The sequence below is a fragment of the Frankliniella occidentalis genome, unplaced genomic scaffold (genome assembly GCF_000697945.3).
Source record: "Frankliniella occidentalis isolate FOCC.00 unplaced genomic scaffold, Focc_3.1 Scaffold4, whole genome shotgun sequence".
Lineage (NCBI taxonomy): Eukaryota > Metazoa > Arthropoda > Insecta > Thysanoptera > Thripidae > Frankliniella > Frankliniella occidentalis.
The window spans coordinates 615810-634816 of record NW_026267134.1 but is presented as its reverse complement, the minus strand read 5'-3'; the positions used below and the strand labels follow the sequence as shown (position 1 = coordinate 634816).

Here is a 19007-nt window from a genome sequence, read left to right as displayed (position 1 = left end):
TTGCATACTCGCACGGGGCCTTAGTGATAGGCAAACCCGCCCGACACATCTGCCGTCTGGTTGCCTACTCGCACGGGGCCTTGAGGACGCGCGGTCATTGATGGTAGGTACACTCCCCTTGAGGCGGAGCACAAGCACAAACAGTGCAGGCGGCCCTGCTCCGTGCGGGAGGCTGTGCAAGCACTGGGGCCCGAGTGACCCCCGGAGAAGGGGGCTTTGTCGCCGCGCACTCTGCCCCGGCCTGGCGGAAGCGTGCCGACTGGAAGGAGGAGCGGGAGCGGGAGGGGGAGGCGGGGGGATTGCCTCATTTGGGCGACATAATAAAACGACTGAGGAGTGGCGGGGCTGCATCGGTCCTACTAGGTGCGCAGCACCCCGGCCCAGGCCCAGCCGGGCCCAGCCGACCAGTTCCAGACTCTTGATTTTTTGCTGTTGTTGTTATTGCGACTCGTCGTCGGAATCCATAATTTTGTCTGGACTCGGGTCGGGATGGCTGCCCATCTCGCCGCGAGCGACGTGGGCCGCGTAGGGTTCGGCAGTCTCCCGACTTCCTCGTCGCCGCTGCTGCCCACGTTTCCTCTTCCACGGCGAGCCCTCCGCCTGCTGTTCCTCTAAAAATAACATTTCTAAATGTAAAGAATTTTGCTGCGACTTATCGCAGTTTCGCCGTTAACTGCTACTGCTGTAAACCCGACTCAAGGTGACGTGCGTCGCTGCATCATCGCGGGCACAAAACTGCACGCGACCTGCTTCGGTAACATCAAAGAGTCTGTCGAGCTGCTGGGCGAATCTGGTTCAATTCTCAACTCAAAACACCGCAGTAAAGGGGCTCAATTCAAGAAACTTTGCATAGTGACACAAGGAGCTACGGTCAACGATGGTAAGAAAAGTCGACGGACTACGGGATGCAACGCGTTCAAGTAAATAACAAAGCACCGCTAGCACCTGCTAGAATACTCAATGTCCGACCCACTGGAATGAACTATCCAATGATGACGTGGAAGCAAGCGGGACTTGATTAAGAAAGTGTCGCTATCGAAAATAATAACGTATGAGAACACTTAATACTTCCTTAGGGGGTTTGACGCGTAAATATTGTAATTTTATTAAGTGCATCCGCTCTAATCTAAATCGACGCGGTCAGGACGACACGGAGCCGGTCGGGTCCAGGCCAGCAGGGCGCGGTCCGCTGCGCCCAGAGGCGGGCCCTGCTCAGGGCGGCCGCTCTCCGCTCCACCCCTCCCTGCCCCTGCCTCCTCAAGGCCACAAACACTTCCGCGGAGCAGCTGATTCCCGAGTCCAATCTCGTCCCATCTGAGGCGCGAGCACCGCCCGAGCAGCAGGTTGCAGCTCCGGTCGGGTCGGGTCAGGGCGTGGCGTGGCGCGGCGCGGCGCGGCGTCCACGAGGGCCTAACCGGCACGGGTTGCGCCACCAGCACCACGACACACCGTGTTGTCACTCCATCCTCGTTGCATTCGAACCGCCAATCACCGGCCCGATCAATAAGCAAGCGGCCTTACGAAATGCCGCGAGATTATTTTCATCAAAATTAGAGAGAATGGCGGGGCGTGGCAGGAAGAGGGAAGCGCGCGTCCCCGTTAGTGGCGAGAATCACAACATATCAACCCCATCAGCGAACGGAAAAGAACTGGCTTAAAACTTACTTAAAACGGCGTCTTAATATTTAATCCCACGTTGGCTTGAGTAGGGTTGCTAACAACAGTCCATATAATTTCCAACTCCCTACCATTGATCAGCGAGGAAAAATATTCCACAGCAGACTTACCCTACACGGTACGAAAATTACAGCACGGACGAGGAAGTGCAAAAGCCCCTCACGTCCGTGCACGGACGAGGCGCACACTGGCGGCCGACGATCAGTGCGGGCGGGACGCGGCGTGGGGGACGGTGGGGACCTCCTAAAGCAAGCCGGGCACCACCACTCAAGAGCAGAGGAAGCAGTGACATAGTCGCCTCCTTCTTCCCCGAAGCATGACGGGGCGACGCGACGAGACGCGGGTGTGACGTCCTGCTGCAGCAGGCGAGCCCGGCCCGGCAGCGGCAGGGCCTCGCCTTGCATCACCCCCGCAGGGCCCGCCATCACGACAAAAGCGCGACTGCGGCGGCAGACAGTCATTAATTATGCGGGGAGCCGAGCTGCACCGCGCGACCACCAGGTGCCCGTCAAAGGGGACGTGTCACCCGGGACCTGCTGAGAAGCTCGAACGGCGGCGAGGTGCTCGACAAAGGGAACGTGTCACCTATGGGACCTCAGAAGCTCGAACAGCGTGCTCGTCAGACGTGGCACCCGGAACCTCCGGAGCTCGAACAGCCCAGCGGGATGCTCGACAAAGAGGACGCATGTCCTAGGACATCTCCTTCCGGACGGCCGCTCATCCTGTTCCTCTCGTTGCAGGGCATGTTCCTGACGCTGCTGCTGCCGCTGCTGGTGCTGCTGGAGCCGTGGGGGCTGCGGGGCCCGTGGGGGCGGCCCGTGCTGGCGCTGGGGGCGGTGGTGCCGCCGTCCTGGGCCGACCCGCGCCACAACCCGTGCGCCTCGCAGCCGGGCGGCTGGCAGCTGCTGCTCTGGCCGGCGGACGGCCGCTGCTACCGCATCTTCCGCCGCGGGCACCCGTGCCCACCCAGCATGGAGCTGACCCCGGGCGTGGGGCCGGGCGGCGCCCCGGGCTGCCGGTGCCCGCCGGGGCTGGCGCTCAGGGGCGCGGCCACCAAGGGTGCGGGCGCGCAGTGCCACCCCCTGCTGGAGCAGGGCCCGTGCCCGCAGGGCCAGTACCTGGCGCCGCTGCCGCCGCCCGCAGCGTCCGAAGACAGGTGAGAGATCCGCCTTACTTCCCTGCCCGACCAGGTACCTCTCTCTCCCCGTGCTCATGACGACGTTGACTGCCCCTACAGGGTGCCTGACCTCCGCGGCGCCTGCCGCGCCCCGGACCCCTGCCCCGTCGGCCACGTGTTCTGGCCGCGCGACGGACGCTGCTACCCGCGCCTGTCCCGCGGCCCCTGCTACCGCGGCGAGCTGCTGGTGGCCGTCAACGCGTCCAGGACCGCGGCGGGCGCGCCGCTCGGGGCCTGCCGCTGCGAGCCGCGCGGCGACCTAGCGCGCTTCTACTCGCCGCTCACCAAGACCTGCCACGAGCACTACACGCCGGGCCCCTGCCAGGAGAAGGGCCTCCTGTTCCTGCCCGCAGGTCCGGGCGGCGGCCAGTGCGGCTGCAGCCCCGACCTGCCGCACTACCACTCCGCCACCGGCCAGTGCTACCAGATCGGTGCGTGCAAGCAGTGCAAGGGGTAGGGGTGGGCCAAAGCTCCATCCCAATTCTTAACCAGGCTCACAACTACAACTCCCTATTTCACTAATCTCGATTTAGACTGATAGGACTTAACGCAACTTTTGTCTCGCCCAAACAGACACCATCGGTCCATGCCCGGCCGGGCATCGCTTCTCGACGCATGGCGGCCGGAAGGCGCAGTGCCGCTGCAAGGGCGGCCACGTCCCCTGGCCGAGGCCGTCGGCGACCCCCGAGGGCGGCTCGGCGGAGGCCGAGGCCTGCTACCGGCCCTGGACGCGCGGGCCCTGCCCTGCGGGCCAGCTGCTGTCGGACGAGTCGGAGTGCGTGTCCGCGCCGTGCCGCCCCGGCCGCCTCTACTTCCCGGAGGACAAGAACTGCTACAAGGTGGGCGTGCGCGGGCCCTGCCCCAAGGGCCAGGTCGTGCTCTTCGAGACGGCAGTGCGGCCCGCGCTCGAGGGCATCTCCTACCGAGGCATGTGCGGCTGCACCGGCCCCAACGCCGCCTCGCGCTTCAGGTGAGTCCGCGCCGCGCTGTACCGCGCCGGGGAGGTAGGCAGCCCAACTGGCGGGGCTTCCCTGCCGCTCGCACAGTAAGCTAACGCTCGGGGTCTTTCTTGTGCAGCTCCAACGACATCTCCGGGAAGGCCATCGAGGACAACCGGTGCAGTGTGGCGGCCGACAAGGACGCGGAGGGTGTCAAGCGCAGTGCGGCCACGGTGCGGACAGAGTCGCGGACAGAGTCCAGAACGGAGTCGCGGACAGTGCCACGGACAGAGTCGCGGACAGTGCCACGGACAGAGTCCAGAACAGAGTCGCGGACGGTGCCGCGGGACTGCGAGTCCAAGTCTCGTGCCATAGTGTTCAATGGGACGTGCTACTCCCTGTACACCCAGGGGCCCTGCCCGCTGGGCCAGTGGCTCGTCCCCCAGCGGCGGGGCCGCGAGGGGCGGAGCGACTCCGCTCCAGAACTGTGGTCCGACCCCAGTGCGAGGCCGAGGACAATCGGCAGGTGCGACTGTCGGCCGGGGTACAAGTCGGTGGTCGTACCAGCCTCCAACAGCTCGGCCAGCACGCTCGAGTGTCAGGCACCCACAGTCGTGCTTGCCTCATTTTTAAATTCAAGAGGATTTGCAGGGATGTAGAATTCCGTGCAGATCGGTCGCCGCTCAAGTAAAACTGTGCAGTGCACGAGGCCCAAGATGGGGCCACAGTTATTTCTGACGTATTTAAGTTGTACAAGACATTCTTCCAGTGCCCTTGATTGAGTGGTAGTTAGCTTAAAATATACTGGTCTAGATAAAGCATTACGTAGTAATGGAAGAGTATTACATATTGTAATTAGATACATATAAATACGTATCATCTGAGAAAAGGGGGAAGCAAAAAGCCAGCTAAATTTCAAACTGCGAACTTACTCGCTAGTTATGCTTTGTCAGAAGTTATGATGGCCTGTCAAAAGTTCCATCTTAGTTGAATTGGATGGTTTCCCCCTTAACTGTGACACTGCCTTTGAAAATCAGTGGCAAAGTTAAAAACATTGCAACTATACAACAACTTTACTATGCGAGACCATATTCAAGGTCCAAAGGCAGTATCACATTCAAAGATGCCAAAAAAGTGTAGTGAACTTTAAAAATTGTGTGAAGGCCTAGTCAGAAATTACCGAAACAAGCAATCTTGAGCTTCAGAAATTTTTACAGCACTGTGAAGCTTCTAATATAGCAGAAGTTGAAATGCATTTGTTGTAATAACTGTACTCACTCAGCAGCATACTGGAGATCATGAATGGCTTTCTCCAACTGCTTTATCCGGTTGTCCCTTTGACGTATGTCTTCACTCAACATTTGAACTTGCTCTGCTCTTTCATCAGCTGTTCTCTAAGAAAGAAAAAAGCAACAAGAATTTAACAATTTTGACCTTATAGTCTTCATTTTTAATCATGTTTAACTACATGATTGTTCTTACTATTAGTTCATCTTTCTCATTTTCAAGATCATTGATGGAACCATGTAGTCTCTGTACTTCAGAGCGAAGGGAATTCACTTCTTTTTCTAAGGCAGCGCGGTCATATTCCAATTTTTGAATTCGCTCCTGTTGATGAACAGAATCTGTCTGAAGTCTACTTAAATCATTCTGTGTTTGCTCCAAACTTCTTTCTGTCTCCTCCAGCAAAACTCTGTAAAAGAAAAAATTTTCACCATTATGTCTTGAAGTAGATGATAAAAAATAAAACAAAGTGATAATTTTTTTACTGACTTCATTTTCATATGATTAGCATTTGCTTGAGCTAAAGAGTTTTGGAGTTCTGTCAGACGAGTTCTAGCTGCTTCTGACTGAAGAGTGGCGGCATCTAGTTGTTTGGTTCGAGCAGAAAGCTGGGACCGTAGCTCAAGAACTTCTCTGTCAAATGTTCTACTAGCATCTCTACCATCTGACTCGAGTTCCCAGACACGTTTTTGAGTTGAGTGGAGAGCATCAACAACAGCCTTTTAGAGAAACACAAATAATCATTATTAATTAAAGAGGCAACACAAAATTAGTACATAGGTATAAGAAATGGGAAAGGAACATGGATTTAATGGACTTCAGGGGACCTGCATGTGCTCTCTAGTTGCATTTCGCTCTGCTGTCATTCGCTGTACATCATCTCGGGCAGCAAAGCCATCTCTCTGCAAGCGTCTCAGCACCTCCTAAACAGTGCCATTGAAGATGGAAAGGGGACCAATTCTAGTGACATGTCAAATATCCACTTACCATTACAGACTGTTGTGGCTGGTCATAGCACATTTTCTCTGAAGAGTTAAACATTGTAGAAGTTTTTAAAGTTTCAATAGTTTCACGAAGTCTCCTATTTTCCTCTGCTAGTCTTTCTCTCTCCCTCTCTCGTTCACGGTCTAGAGTTTTTTCTCCTTCTTTCTGACCACGGAGTACACCTATTTCTAATTGAAGTGAACGGTTTTCTTCGATCAGTTTATCTTTTTCTACATCAGCAGACTTTTTAGCACGAAGAATATCAATTTCTAGTTGAAGAGAATGGATGTCATTACTTAATCTTTCACATTCATGACTTTCTCTTTGTGCAAGAAGACGTAGGGAATCCCTCTCAGTAAGTAAAGAATGGTTTTCTTCACACACAAGTAGCAGTTCCCTCTCCTTTTCAGCCAGCCTTTGCTGAACCTTAGTATACTGAAACAAATAAAAATTTGCAAAACATAACCAGATTAACCGCGGTGATCTCACAATATACAGTGAGCTTTCCAATCATCAATCAAATCAGCTTACTTAATATTACAATGCTCTAATGCTCATTCACAGTTTAAAAAGTAAAAGTCTGATAGTAAATAAAATGAAAAGATGTGTTCTGTTCCTATGACAACAATGCCCCTCTAATAATGACACCATTTATGGTAAGTGCGTGCTTACCTTTTCTGCAAGAGCCCGGTTTGCATCTGAGTGAGATCGACTATCTGCAGCTTCACATTTGTAAACAGCAGACAAATCAGCAACTTCCTTAGAAAGTCTATGATTTTCAGCTCTCAGCACGTCAAGTTCAGCATGAGCTTCTCGTAACTTCCACAACAAATCTGTGCTCTGAGAGGAAGAAACAATTATTTTAAATACTTGGTTCAAATAAACTATATATTTTATTCAGATTTTTAATAAACAATATTCTTACACCAAGTTTTTCAGGCAAGTTGTCAAGATATTCTCGGATTCTGAGATACTCTTTTTCAAAAAAGTTGCGTTCTGCTTCAAGAGTTTTAATAATAGGACATAAATCTGGAGGCGACTATCAAAATACACAAAAAGAAGGGGGTATTAAAAATTTAGTTAAAAACTTGTGACACTGATTGTGTTGAAATAAGATATGCATAACTCAACTACCCAACATTTTATTCCTATTAATACATTTTTCAACACAGATAAATCATGTAGCAAAAGAAAACCAGTTCATAAACCTTTAAAACTATACGGAATTGATGATAGATGGAGTAATAACTTAATTGGTTACATTATTTAAAAAAAAAAAAACGACTAGAAGTTAACATTTTAACTTTTATCTCTGCAGTTCTTAAAAGATCGTTTTTTGTACCCTTGCAGATAAGAAGTATAATTGTTCGAAACACTGATGGTGGTTCTGCTACTGTGGCAACCACTACTGCCACTGCCACTGCCACTGCCAGGCCACTTCTTTTCACTCCTACCACCAGATGTTTTTGCCTATAGTAGCACATGTTACTTCAAACAAGATTTTCTAATTACTAAATAACACTGTTGCATATGTGTTCTGACTTACCTTCACATTCCAAGGTCCATCACCAGCACCATCCATACATGGATGATGATGATGATTAATATTATTATTATTTTGGCTAGCATTAGATTTGCTTGGTCCAACTTCTTCACTCTGACTACCTCTGTCAACCTGAAAACAATATCAGAACTTGATAAAAATGTGACAGAAACTATCAGCTGCATTTTCAGTGCCCAATAATGCTAGTATTTTCAAGTACATTAAACTGAGCAATCTCCATCAGTTGCACTGTAGCTTTGAGAATGGGAGGGTGGGAGAGGCTGGGGGAACATGTTGGTATTGGTATGGTGCAGGCTCTGGTACTGAGTTTTTGATCGCCATGGTTTCTGCCAATATGCATGTTGGTTAAAATGCATTTTGATCCTCACAGCTTACAGTACTACAAATTACATATTGTGTGTCTGACCACATACCTTCTGTGTTGGTTGGGATCTATCAGAACCATGGTCATCTTGTTTCCGACTCTTATCTTTTGCCCTTCTTTCTTGATCTTTTCTTGATTCCTGACTCCATCTCTCTTGACCTTCTTCAGTGTATCTAGTAACAAAAAAAATTAAAAATAAATTTTGCAAACCAAAAGAACAAATCTAGGATATGTTTTTTGACAACAATTTTACCTCTCACTAGTATATTCTTCCACCTCCTCCTCCCTCTTTGATTTAAAGTCCCTCCTCTTCTCTTTTCTGTACTCCGTTTCTTTGTACCTATCTCCTCTATCACCAGAATATGATTGTGCAGTCTCTCTTTCTGGAGGCTCATGCCGAAGATTTACCTAGTCCAAAAAAAAAAAATATTCATCAAAATCCCTGATTGATATGCAAGCTAAATACGAATTTGTATGAGACTAGTCTCTCTAGTCAGCAAAATTGAAGTACCTGAACTTCTTTAGAGTCTATCCTTTTCATGTCTGTCTGGATGCCAGCACTTCGGTTTGATGAGCGAGCCTGAGGCATAATAAAAACATTGCCCGTGTTTAAAAGGTACAGTAGCTGCAGAGTAAAGTTGAACTCGAAATAACAAAAAAACATACCTTGCCATTGTCTCCACTTGGATTTTTGCTGGAAGGAGCATGAGTAACAGTCTTCTTGGCAGTGGATTGCTTCTTCTGTAACACACAAAGAGAAACATTAGGGACATAGGCGTAACATATGAGGGATGATGAAGCGGGAATCTATCACAATGATAGGCACAGCCAGTACCATGTGAAGTAATGGGCCCCCAGTCGAGGGGTGGGAGAGGTGAGGGGGTGGGGACATGGGGGTTCGACGCGGTGGTGGCAGAGAGCGGGGGGACTGCGGGGACAGGAGGCGACTGTACCGGCGGACCGGGGTAGGCGAGCGAGGGGAGGACAAGTTGCCGGGAGACCTCAGCTGGAACACGAAGGCACGCACTTTTTAACGGGTTCGCGACGAGTCCTTGCGACCGCCCCCCGAACAGGACAATGGAGTGACCTGGGCGCGGCCGCGGGTCGCCACGGCCGTCGAGGACTGCCTGCTGGACGGCCTGCTCCTGCTCCCCGACCGCAGGCTGGCGGCGGCCCTCGCCTGCCCGGGCCCCGAGCTGTAGCCGCTCTCCGTCTGAAAGACACGCGCAGTTGGATCGATGTTATTCGAGCCCCCCGACCTCGCACTCACTCGCACCCTCCCGGTGGCCTCGGGCACGCTCACGCTCACCGCCACGCTCCGGCGGCTCTTGGCCGCCCTGGGCACCGTCTGCGCCGACGGGCTCCTCTCCAGCTCCGCCCTCCACGCCGTCTGCGTGCTGTGGGTGCTCTGCGGGGCGCCGGCCGGGGCCGACGGGGAATGACCGCGCGCGGCCTACGGTAGAGGGGCGTGAGCACATCACTGCCGCGGGGGGCCGCGGGGGGCCGCGGGGGGCCACGGGGGTGGGTGCCGAGAGGGGGAAGGCACCTGCACGGCGGCGTGGTAGAGCTGCTCCCGGGTCAGGACCCGCTGTCCCGGCCCGGGCTGCTGCAGCTCGACGGCCTGCTCCTGGAGCACCCAGCCCGACCGGGTGGCGCGCGCGGGCGGCCGGTGCGACTCCGAGTCGTCGGCGTGCGAGCCGCGGCCCCTGCTGTGCGCGCGGTGCCGGCGCCCCGGCGGGCCCTCGGGGCGCTCGTCCACGGCGTGCCGCGCCTTGCGCGAGGGGAGGCTCGCCGTCGGACCCACGGAGGCCCTGGACATCCGACTCGCCGGCACCGACGGCGGGGGAGGATGCGACGGAGGGCTCGACTAGGGAGTGGCGGGCAGCTTATCAATCGAGGGAAGTCCGGCAAGTCGACTTCAACAACCAGCCGCTGAACTTCGTGTTCGTGTACCTTCCGCCGCCGCGACTCCGTGCTTCGGCTTCGCTCGCGCGTCCCCGCCGTTGCGTCTGACTCGCTGGTGGAGCTCAGGGAGTAGCTCTGTAAGGGGAAGAACAGCCCCCCGGGTAACAGGACACGCACAACCCAACCCGGTCACGTCACGAATGCCTTAATATGGAGAAGATGTCGACCACCTTGTCCACAGTGTTGCTGCAGGAGGTATTCCCTGAGCTGGACACATTTGCACTGTGGGACGACTCGGAATCACGCAGTGAAGGTGACGCTCTTCCAGAGGGGGCAGGATTTGCGTTCGTGGACAAGAATTCAGGCGAGGTTGCCATATGTCGAAGGACAAGGTGTGGCCTAGAGTGAAGCTCCCAGTCTGCCGTCAGGCTGCTGATTGTCGTGAGCTGCAAGGAAGACAGGGTAACTCCCAGATATGGCATTGGGGGCAGTTTCTACATATTGAATGGAGTATATTACCTGGCGAGGCATGCGATTACGGGGTAACCGTGAAGCATTTAAATTATCTGTACTGCTACGAGGGTTGTTATACTGTGGGAATTTATATCATTAATATTTACAATCACGATACAAGAACAGGTGGTTATGCAGTAGCATACCTGTCCTTCACTTCGTGGGTACCTGTCAGCACTGTGCCACCCATGGTCTTTGACAGTTTCCTGCCAAAAAAATAATACATTCTAAACCAAAAACTAAAATACTGTAGTAAAATTTCTTTTAAGAAGAAAGTTTTGAAAACAAATTGTGATAAATCAAAAATTACCTCCTCAATTTCAATCTGAGGAGGCGCATCAATGGTAGAAGTTGTGTAAGATGTAGGTGTAGGTTCTTCAGTAGAAACAGTTGCCTGATCGATAGACAAAACTGTTGAGAGTGTGCTTTTTGTCTGTAAATAATAAAATAAGTAGGAAGGTTGAAAAGTAAGAAAAAATCTCTAACTCTAGCAGTACCTTCCCACTGGATGTTGTAAATTCACTAGCTCTTTGAGAGACTGAAATAGGTGATTGTAACGCTACTGATGCAGGCTCTGATGCAGAGTGACTGCTGTGTTGACTGAGGGAGGACTAAAACAAAACTAAAAGTTTGAACAAGCACTTGGAGTGAGATAATGGCATGACACACACAACTGAAAGGAGAGTTCATACCTCCACATCAATATAAATATTTTCCTTGGGAATGTGTCTGTGCTCTCTTGAATCAGTACCATTATCAAAGCCCACACCAGGGGTAGATTTCCTGCCAGGCCAGGCTGTCTGACAGATAATTCAGTAAATTACAATCAGAGCCCAAACAGGCCAGTTATTAGATAGGATCACTTGGCGAACCTTGTTGGTAGTCAGAAGTGAAGAGGAAAGTACAAGGGTGGGAGAAGTGCAGCTGTTTCTCTAGTGTAGTGAAAAGAAGCAAAGCCCAATAGAAACTAAATAATTCACCGGATTTCAAACTCAATTACGCAAAATTGTACCTTGCTACTAGCTGATTTTGGGGAGACATGGCAAGAAATCTTTGGAATGTTTAACCAACGTTCATCTTTGGAAGAACCCTTAAATACACATTCCAATTATGCCAAGCCGTAATCACAAACTTACATTTAAAAAAAAAATCAAAAGCAAAAATTGAGATAAAAATTGAGAAAACCTTAGTATACTCACAGTTGCTACACCTGATCTTCCAGAGCTAGAGTTGGAGGAACCTTTAGAGGTTGCACTGCCAGAACCAGTGCCAGACACAGGTGCACTGGAAGCTGCTTGATTTTCTGCAGTTGTAAGAGCAACTTTTTCTTCAAGTTCAGATATTTTCTGTTTTTGATAGGTCACTGCAGCCACCAAATTCTCAATTTCCTTGGTTAACTCTTTCTCTACACACAAAACAATATAGTATTAGTGAGTCAAAATATTATGTGATAAACAATCAGAAGCAATATACTGTTTGGTACATACCAATATGTTGTTGTCGAGACATTTCAACTCTATCAGTCTGCAAATGACTTTGTGTATTTCTAAACTGTTGAGTTTCAAGAAGATGTTTGTTTTCAAGTCTTAATTTCTCTAGATCAATTGACAAATTTTGTGCATTACATCTAGCTTCAACACCAGTTCTCTCTAAATCTGCAACCATCTTTTGGTAGTGTGAAAGTTGTTCCTTCATTTAAAAATAAAATAAAATGATTATAACTAACAGCCAACAGTACAAACTGTATATGTAACTAAACTCCAGATTTTGATAGGATTACCTGGAGGTCTATAATTCTCTGTGATGTTTCTTTGACAGTATGGTTACAAGAATCCTCCACACGCATTGCTACGTTATCCACATTTCTAATTTCATTTGTGAGAACTTGATTACGCTCTGCTAGGTGTACAGCTCTCATCATAGCCTCATGTTGTTTACGCAATGCATCTACAACAAACAAAAGATATCAAAGCATCCTGACAAGCTAAGAAAAAAAAGATTTCCAACTAAACCAAACAAGAAAGTCAGACTAACCTTGAAGCTGGGTGCGTAAATTATTATTTGAGTCCTCAAGTGAGACAATAGTTGCCCTAAGATTGGCAATGGTGTAGTCATCTTTCATGATTTCAGGATCACGAGCTGAAGGATGACACCGATTGTTCTCCACTTGTGTGTGCAGTTTAGCTATATCCAGATCCCTATCACGAACCTGTTAAGACATAAAATTGTAGAACATAATTGTTTATTTTAACAGTTTGGATTTTTAACTGGTCCAAACCAACAAAAGTTCACCTGTTGTTTTAAAGAAGAAATTGTTTCAGAAAGTTTTTCTTTCTCTTCTCTCAACAATTTCATTTCATAACGAGCAGCTCGCAACTCAGCTTGGGATCGATCCACCATGTTGACAACAAATGGGTCTTCAGTTTGAGTTAAGGCACCACTAAACACATCAAGCCATGGTCGACCTGGGGGTTGCTTTTTAGAAGGGCCAATTGAAGATAAAATCTCAACTTTTGTCTGAGAATTAAGTCCTGATTTTTTCTTTCCTGTTCAGGGGTAAGATATAAATATTGTAGAAGATTTTTAGAATGGACATATAAAATGAACTGTGGTACATCAAATTACCTATTGATATACTAGGTGCACTTTGAAGGCTTAGAAGCTTTTTCGACTTCTCCGTTGACTCCACCTCTAAGGTTCTAATTCGAGACAGGTGTTGACTGACAAGGAACTGTAGATCAGCATTTTCATGTTCAAGTTTCCTACACCGAGCTTTAGCATCTGCATACAAAACAAATCAAAACCGAAAAAATTAAAAAGATAATTAGTTTTAAATCAACCCGATGCAAACATTACGCGGAAAAAACATTTACATACCACCAACTGATGATTCTGCCTCCTCTTTGATTTTAGTGATCTGCTTGTTTAATTCCGTAATCTGCCGTACGAGGCGTTCGTTGTCCGTGCGAAATGGCTGGACACCTTTATTCAACACTCGAACTTGCTGGAAACAAAATGGGAGGGCAATATCAGTGAGGGAATGCCATGGAATGAGGAGAGATAGAGATGGGGGGGGGGGGGGCTACAGCAGCTTAGAGTACCCATCGATACCGCAAAGTCTGCGCCAAGATAGATTAGTAGGATGACTAATCTTAGGTAGCAAAGTAGGTAAGCAATCTCTAGTGTCTGCGTTGCACCCATACCGCTAGGCACTTGATTGCGACGCGCCTACGGTTCGGAGCCAGGTCGTCCGCCCGCTCCGGGCCGCCGGAGGTGGACCTGCCGTCCGCGGAGCGAGGACGAGCGCGGTGCCCGGGAGGGTCGGGGGTCATGGCGAGGCGTCCCCGAGTGCGTCGCGGCGGATGCTGTCAACCCTTCCGGGCGACACCCCACCCAGACAGGGCCGCGGCAGAGGGAGCGCGCGCGCGGAGGGCCTCGCGATGGCATTCCCCGGAGCTCGATCCGATTCCCGTGCGGCGACCGGCCCTTCCCTTTGAGCACTGCGCTACGGCCGCGGGGCTGAGGGCGGAGGCCCGCGGCCGCCAGCGTTGGGCCCGCCCCCATCGATCCGCTACGCCACGCCACCGCGCCAACCCCAAAGACAAACCACACACCATATACCTCGCCTCGCGTATAGGCGCCCGCGCCCTGCCGCGCCACTGCGCTACCCGCCACCGGGCTCGTCGCTCATACTACTTGCTCATACTACTTGAGACAACATCAGAGACCACAGACGGCTCTGCAAACTACACCGGCCCACTCCGCGCATACTTGCGCCTGCACGCTACACGCTCGCCGCTGGGAGCGTCAGGCCCTCCAGGGGCGCAAAACTCGTTTATGCTGTTCCCATGTACACCAAAAAGTTTGAACATTTTACGTACACACATTAGCTTTAAAATCATTAAGGCACTGCATTCTTATTTTACGTTAAATCGAGGTCTTCCACGTAAACCAGTAGTTGTTACGGACACTTTTTTTGAGGGGTCATTCGTGCCCATGGAGCACCTCGATAGTGTGTGTACGCGTGCACAAGCGCCCCCGACGCACCTGCGCTCGGACGGATGCGTTCCCAATGACTTGCAGCAGCGGCGGGCGGGGGCGGGGGCGGCGGGCCACTCACTGGAATGGGGAGCAGCAGCACTGGCCCTCCACTCCACGACCACGAGGATCTACGCTGACACGGCGCCGCCCGACTGCGGGGCCGACATGAATAACAGAGCAGAGCTGCAGGCCATAACCTCACCTCCGAGAGGAAGGTCGCAAGGTGCCATTATTGGCCGTCGCTTCCAACCCCTTTCTCTGCTGGCGGGGCGGCCGCTCATGGGCGTCGCGTCGTCAGCTGATCGGCGGCACTTCCCCGCAAAGCGGGACGGGCGGCTGGCTGTGCGGTGCTGCCGCGCAGTGCGCAGAGGGAGTGGCCCCACCCCCACCAGTCCGCCCGTGAGGGATGAGGGCGCTCTGTCTTCCGCATGTCCGACAGGTCCGTGGCGTTTTGCCTCGTACTTCCTTCCGAGAGGAGAGGGGACTGGGAGAGTAGAGACGACAGGTGCAGGTGCAGGAAGGGAACCGAATACATACCCGTGTGTTTCCAGGTAGACCTTTCACACAGGGCTGCAGTCGTACCCTTCACGGAGAGCTGCTCATTCCAGTTCCAGGAGGTCGCAGTGGGTGTGAGGTGGAGGGTGAGTCCCGAAGCCCCCCGCCAAGTAGTCTCTCTCAAGCACTCTTGCACGACGCCGCCCCGGGGGGTTGCGCCCGTGCGGGGGCAAGGCAATACGGCGGAGGCGCGGGCGGGCATCAGGAACCATGGTGAAAAGAAAAAGTGACGGGGCTGATTGAGGAGGGTGCAGGGGGGGGGGGGGGGGGGGGGGGGGCGGAGACAGGGAGAAGCGTCGCACGAGTCATAAAACCAACGACTCCGTCGCCTGACATTCTACAATGGGGGCGGAGGGGAAGCTACAGGTAACGCGGCGGGTAACGCCAACTCCCGGCGCACGACCCGGCGGCATACCGGGCCCTGCCGGGACACGCCAGACGCCAGTTGGCGAAACACGAAACAATATCATTCTCTTGGGCGGAATTCGGGGTGGCGTGTGGAACACAGAAAGCGCCCTGGGCCGCGGACAGGGCCAAGACAGGGCGACCCACCGGCCGCGTTTCGGCGGTGGCCTCCAGACGCAGGGTGCTGCTATCACGCTACCCTCCGCCCCCCCCCCCCCTACCTCCCACCGACCCCCCAGGACCTTATCAGGGTGGCCGCGGGGCGCGCAGGGTCGCATCGAAAAGCACGAGCTTTCTGCATCCAGCCGACGACGCGAACCGAGACCAAGGGAGGGTGAAAGCGAGTAAAAAGGTGCAGGAGTGGCTGAGAGCGGTTTGGCCTCGGCGAAATGAAAGGCGTGCCCCCCAAGTGAGGAGCTGAGCAGCTGACAGCCTGACAACTCCGCCCCTGCGGCCTTGGCTTGAAGCGGCGGAGAAGCGAGGGCGCGGGTAGACACAGGTGCACCACTGATTAGTCGAGGACTTCTCAGAGTTACTACCCCAAAGACTCACTCCACCCTCCCCTCAGAGGTCAGCTCGTGTATTTGTGTAACGCCCTTCCAGCTCGCCGCCGCCGTCCTCGCGTACTTCCCAGACCGCGGTCGATTGGAGGGGCGGCGGGGGTGGCGGACGGGGCAGCGGGGTTGGGCCAATGGGTACCGTTGCAGGGCACGGGGGTGCACCGTGAGAGGTGCTGGCATCTCCACCATCGCCTATTGCTCCAGATTTAGAATATAGCACCTACACATTCGTGCTTTTGGTTAAATAAATAACAAACCAAGCACATAATATACAACATGGCAAAGAGTTAAGTAAGATGGTCCGGTTTCTCTGATAAATGTTCAGTTGTTTTATCCCAGCAAATTCCAACTTAACATTTAGTGGGACTCTGAATTAATATTTAAAATAATGAATATCATGATTTCCCTTCTCTTAGACCATTTGAATTTATTACTGGCTTCATTTACATAAACAGAAATTTATTAGATGGGATTCTCTGTTGTCAATAATGATTTGATCCTCTGTGACTTTATAAGACTTTCGGTTCCCCAAAATAATACATCAGAACTATTATAAGAGGTACACGTAGAAGCCACTTACCTCATCCAATTCTTGAGCTTGCTTTTTATAGTTCTCGAGACTTGATGTAGTATGCAAAAGGTCTTTAAAGAGTGCTTCCACAAGTGGCACACACTCAATGGCAAGGGGTTGTCGGAATCCTAGTTCATCAAGATGAGCTCGTAGACTGTGGTAGCGGCGCTCCAACCCATTCATGTTGCAGCAGCTACCGTCCCCAGCCATTTTTGGAGCACTTCTCTAAAACAAGGCAACGCGAACATTCAGATAAACTTTTTGGTGTCAGTATGACATACATTGACAAGTTCAGCCATTCTAAAGTTACTGTATCAAAAGTATTACGAGCAATAGTCCTAGAACACTTTCTTAAAACCTGGTCAACAAAATAAATAAAAGATATCACTTTCATGTTTTCAATTACAAGTATTCATGAAACAGCAATAAAAACAGCACTATAACCTTAAAAATTCAATTCAGTCACACTTCAAAGCGGTGAAATAATTATTGAAAGAAATAGCACAGAGAAAAAACGTAATAAAAGAGCAATACCAGATAATTGATTAAATAAACAAAACATACTTAGGTTAGGAATGCCGGGTGCTATGTACGCTTTCCGTTCTTTTTCATGTTAAACTGTCGCAACAAGGGAAGAAAATACTAACCGACTCCTCTATCCTAAGTTATTGAAAGCTTCATTACATCAAATTAATTCATCTTCATTACAGGTCAACGTTAGTTAGTTGCGTTCACAGCAGCTGTCATTTTGATGTTTCAAATTTCAAACTGAGCCCCCCACACACGATCCTCGACTCGACAGTCAACTCGAGGGATCGAAGCAGTGAACCGTGACGTCATAACTGACGTCGCTACTCCGCGCTACTCGGCGATCAGGGAGTATTGCCAGACACGGTAAATACCCCTGGAGTTGTGATCAAACACACTTTCTCCGATCCCTTCATCCCGCATATTTCACCTCACCGCCTCAGCGATAAACAGACGGGGAAGTAAGTAAACATTGTATAGACGTCCCAGCATTACTTTGTTCTTCGGGTCCCGTAAGCGGCAATGGCGGTGCCGTGGGACCCGAACACCAAAAGTGCTGGGCCGACCAGACAGCAGCCAAAGAATATTTTTCTTCTCTTGGGGGATGGAGAAACACGGGGGGAAGGGGGGGTCATTTTTGTTCATAAGGATATTTGAATGAATTGCGAAATATTGGTAGAAGGAAAGCGCTCTTAATGATTGTCGATTTTCTGTATCCGAGGATTTTTTTCTACTTGTTATGTGAACTTGAGTATCTCGATTTTAGTAAATAATTTACCCTTTTTCCGCTGTTCATATCTCATATTATTGTGCGGCGTCTGGAGAGATTTCATTTGGACCGCTTCAGAAAGAGAATGTGGCGCTGGAGCGCTGGAGACGTTTTCTGCGCGCCTTCGGGTGGGGGGAAGTTCCACCCCCGACTGCGACTCACAAGTCACAAGAATGGCGGAGGGAAATCGAATGATAATATTGCGGACTTGCTGGCACCTGCCGCAATACTCAGATGGGGCTTCCCCTGGCGTCTTTTCTCATACACTTTCGAACCACCAGCTCAAACTTATTTTCTTCCCCCTTGCCTGGAATCATTTCTGCATAAGGGTAGAACTAAGATTGTTTGAAAGATACATTTCGTTTCAGCGAGGACTAAAAGATAACCTGCACAAAACTATCGTGGAATCAAAATGAAGAGGTCGAATAGTCGAAAAGGGTAAACTCATGACCCCGCTCGACTACTGAGAGTCTCGACGCCACCATGTGGCCATGAGACGATGAGACGACCCTCGACGGTTCTGTTCATGGGCGGGCGCAGAAATCCGCCCGTGTAACCCAGAAGAACGTGCGCGATGTCGAGGACCCCCTGGCGGTCGTGCCCTGGTGCTGGACTGGAGTAGGGTCGGCAGAAGGGACCTGGACCTGGAGAGGAGGCTGGAGAGGAGTACAAGGGGTGGGAGTCCTGCGCCCACCACTCAAGTGGCGGTCGGTGGCGCTGGCTCCGTTCGCTTTGTGGGTTACGAACAGCTGGCGGGCTCAACAGGGGCGCGGCCCGGTACCTCGAAGGAACTACCCTAATCGGGTTTAGAGGTAAATTGTGTTTGCAAAGCCATCTACCTCTAACGGGCTTGGTTACAAAAGGAAAGAGGTTCGACCCCTTGTTTTGATTGTTTTTTTCGACAGCTGTCCCCTTTCCCGCTCCCTGCACCCTCAGCCTCCCCCCCATTGCCCCCTTCCTCTTCCCCTCTCAGTTGCGGTCTTGTGCGTGACGTCTCCTGGTGTAGATCCTGTCTGGCGCGCAGCCAGAGGGGCAGAGCCGGGGGCAGAGCCGGGACCCGGGGGCGGCCGGGGGCGCGGGCCAGCACCTGTCGCGGGGCCCGTCCCTAAGCTCTTCGAGAGAGAGAGAGAGAACGCGAGAACGCGATCGGCGGGCTTAACACGAGAGAGCGA

General features: G+C 51.5%; 2 protein-coding genes across 3 annotated transcripts in view; one reads left to right on the top strand and one right to left on the bottom strand.

Moving 5' to 3' along the window:
• The window catches only part of LOC113203618 (uncharacterized), a 9283-nt gene extending 3727 nt beyond the window's left edge, over positions 1–5556 (top strand). Inside the window, exons 2-5 of the mRNA XM_026418387.2 lie at positions 2418–2833; positions 2915–3285; positions 3428–3824; positions 3932–5556. Coding sequence (XP_026274172.1) covers positions 2421–2833; positions 2915–3285; positions 3428–3824; positions 3932–4451 — 1701 coding nt within the window. The 5' untranslated portion in view covers positions 2418–2420 and the 3' untranslated portion in view covers positions 4452–5556. The remainder of the gene's footprint in view (positions 1–2417; positions 2834–2914; positions 3286–3427; positions 3825–3931) is intronic.
• The window catches only part of LOC113203617 (uncharacterized), a 40527-nt gene extending 23194 nt beyond the window's left edge, over positions 1–17333 (bottom strand). The window contains exons 1-27 of one of the 2 annotated variants that reach the window (XM_052267859.1): positions 17186–17333; positions 16548–16763; positions 13284–13410; positions 13032–13187; positions 12699–12952; positions 12441–12615; positions 12187–12353; positions 11894–12095; positions 11606–11811; positions 11419–11496; positions 11279–11338; positions 11099–11206; positions 10904–11017; positions 10717–10839; positions 10553–10612; positions 10413–10484; positions 8655–8729; positions 8500–8568; positions 8242–8396; positions 8038–8161; positions 7607–7735; positions 6986–7099; positions 6733–6900; positions 6064–6495; positions 5566–5795; positions 5275–5485; positions 5071–5186 (exon numbers count right to left, since the gene is read on the bottom strand). In XM_052267859.1, coding sequence (XP_052123819.1) covers positions 5071–5186; positions 5275–5485; positions 5566–5795; positions 6064–6495; positions 6733–6900; positions 6986–7099; positions 7607–7735; positions 8038–8161; positions 8242–8396; positions 8500–8568; positions 8655–8729; positions 10413–10484; positions 10553–10612; positions 10717–10839; positions 10904–11017; positions 11099–11206; positions 11279–11338; positions 11419–11496; positions 11606–11811; positions 11894–12095; positions 12187–12353; positions 12441–12615; positions 12699–12952; positions 13032–13187; positions 13284–13410; positions 16548–16748 — 3926 coding nt within the window. In that variant the 5' untranslated portion in view covers positions 16749–16763; positions 17186–17333. The remainder of the gene's footprint in view (positions 1–5070; positions 5187–5274; positions 5486–5565; positions 5796–6063; positions 6496–6732; positions 6901–6985; positions 7100–7606; positions 7736–8037; positions 8162–8241; positions 8397–8499; positions 8569–8654; positions 8730–10412; positions 10485–10552; positions 10613–10716; positions 10840–10903; positions 11018–11098; positions 11207–11278; positions 11339–11418; positions 11497–11605; positions 11812–11893; positions 12096–12186; positions 12354–12440; positions 12616–12698; positions 12953–13031; positions 13188–13283; positions 13411–16547; positions 16764–17185) is intronic. The other variant, XR_008011198.1, reaches the window with a different exon arrangement.
• Between the last annotated feature and the right edge of the window lie 1674 nt (positions 17334–19007).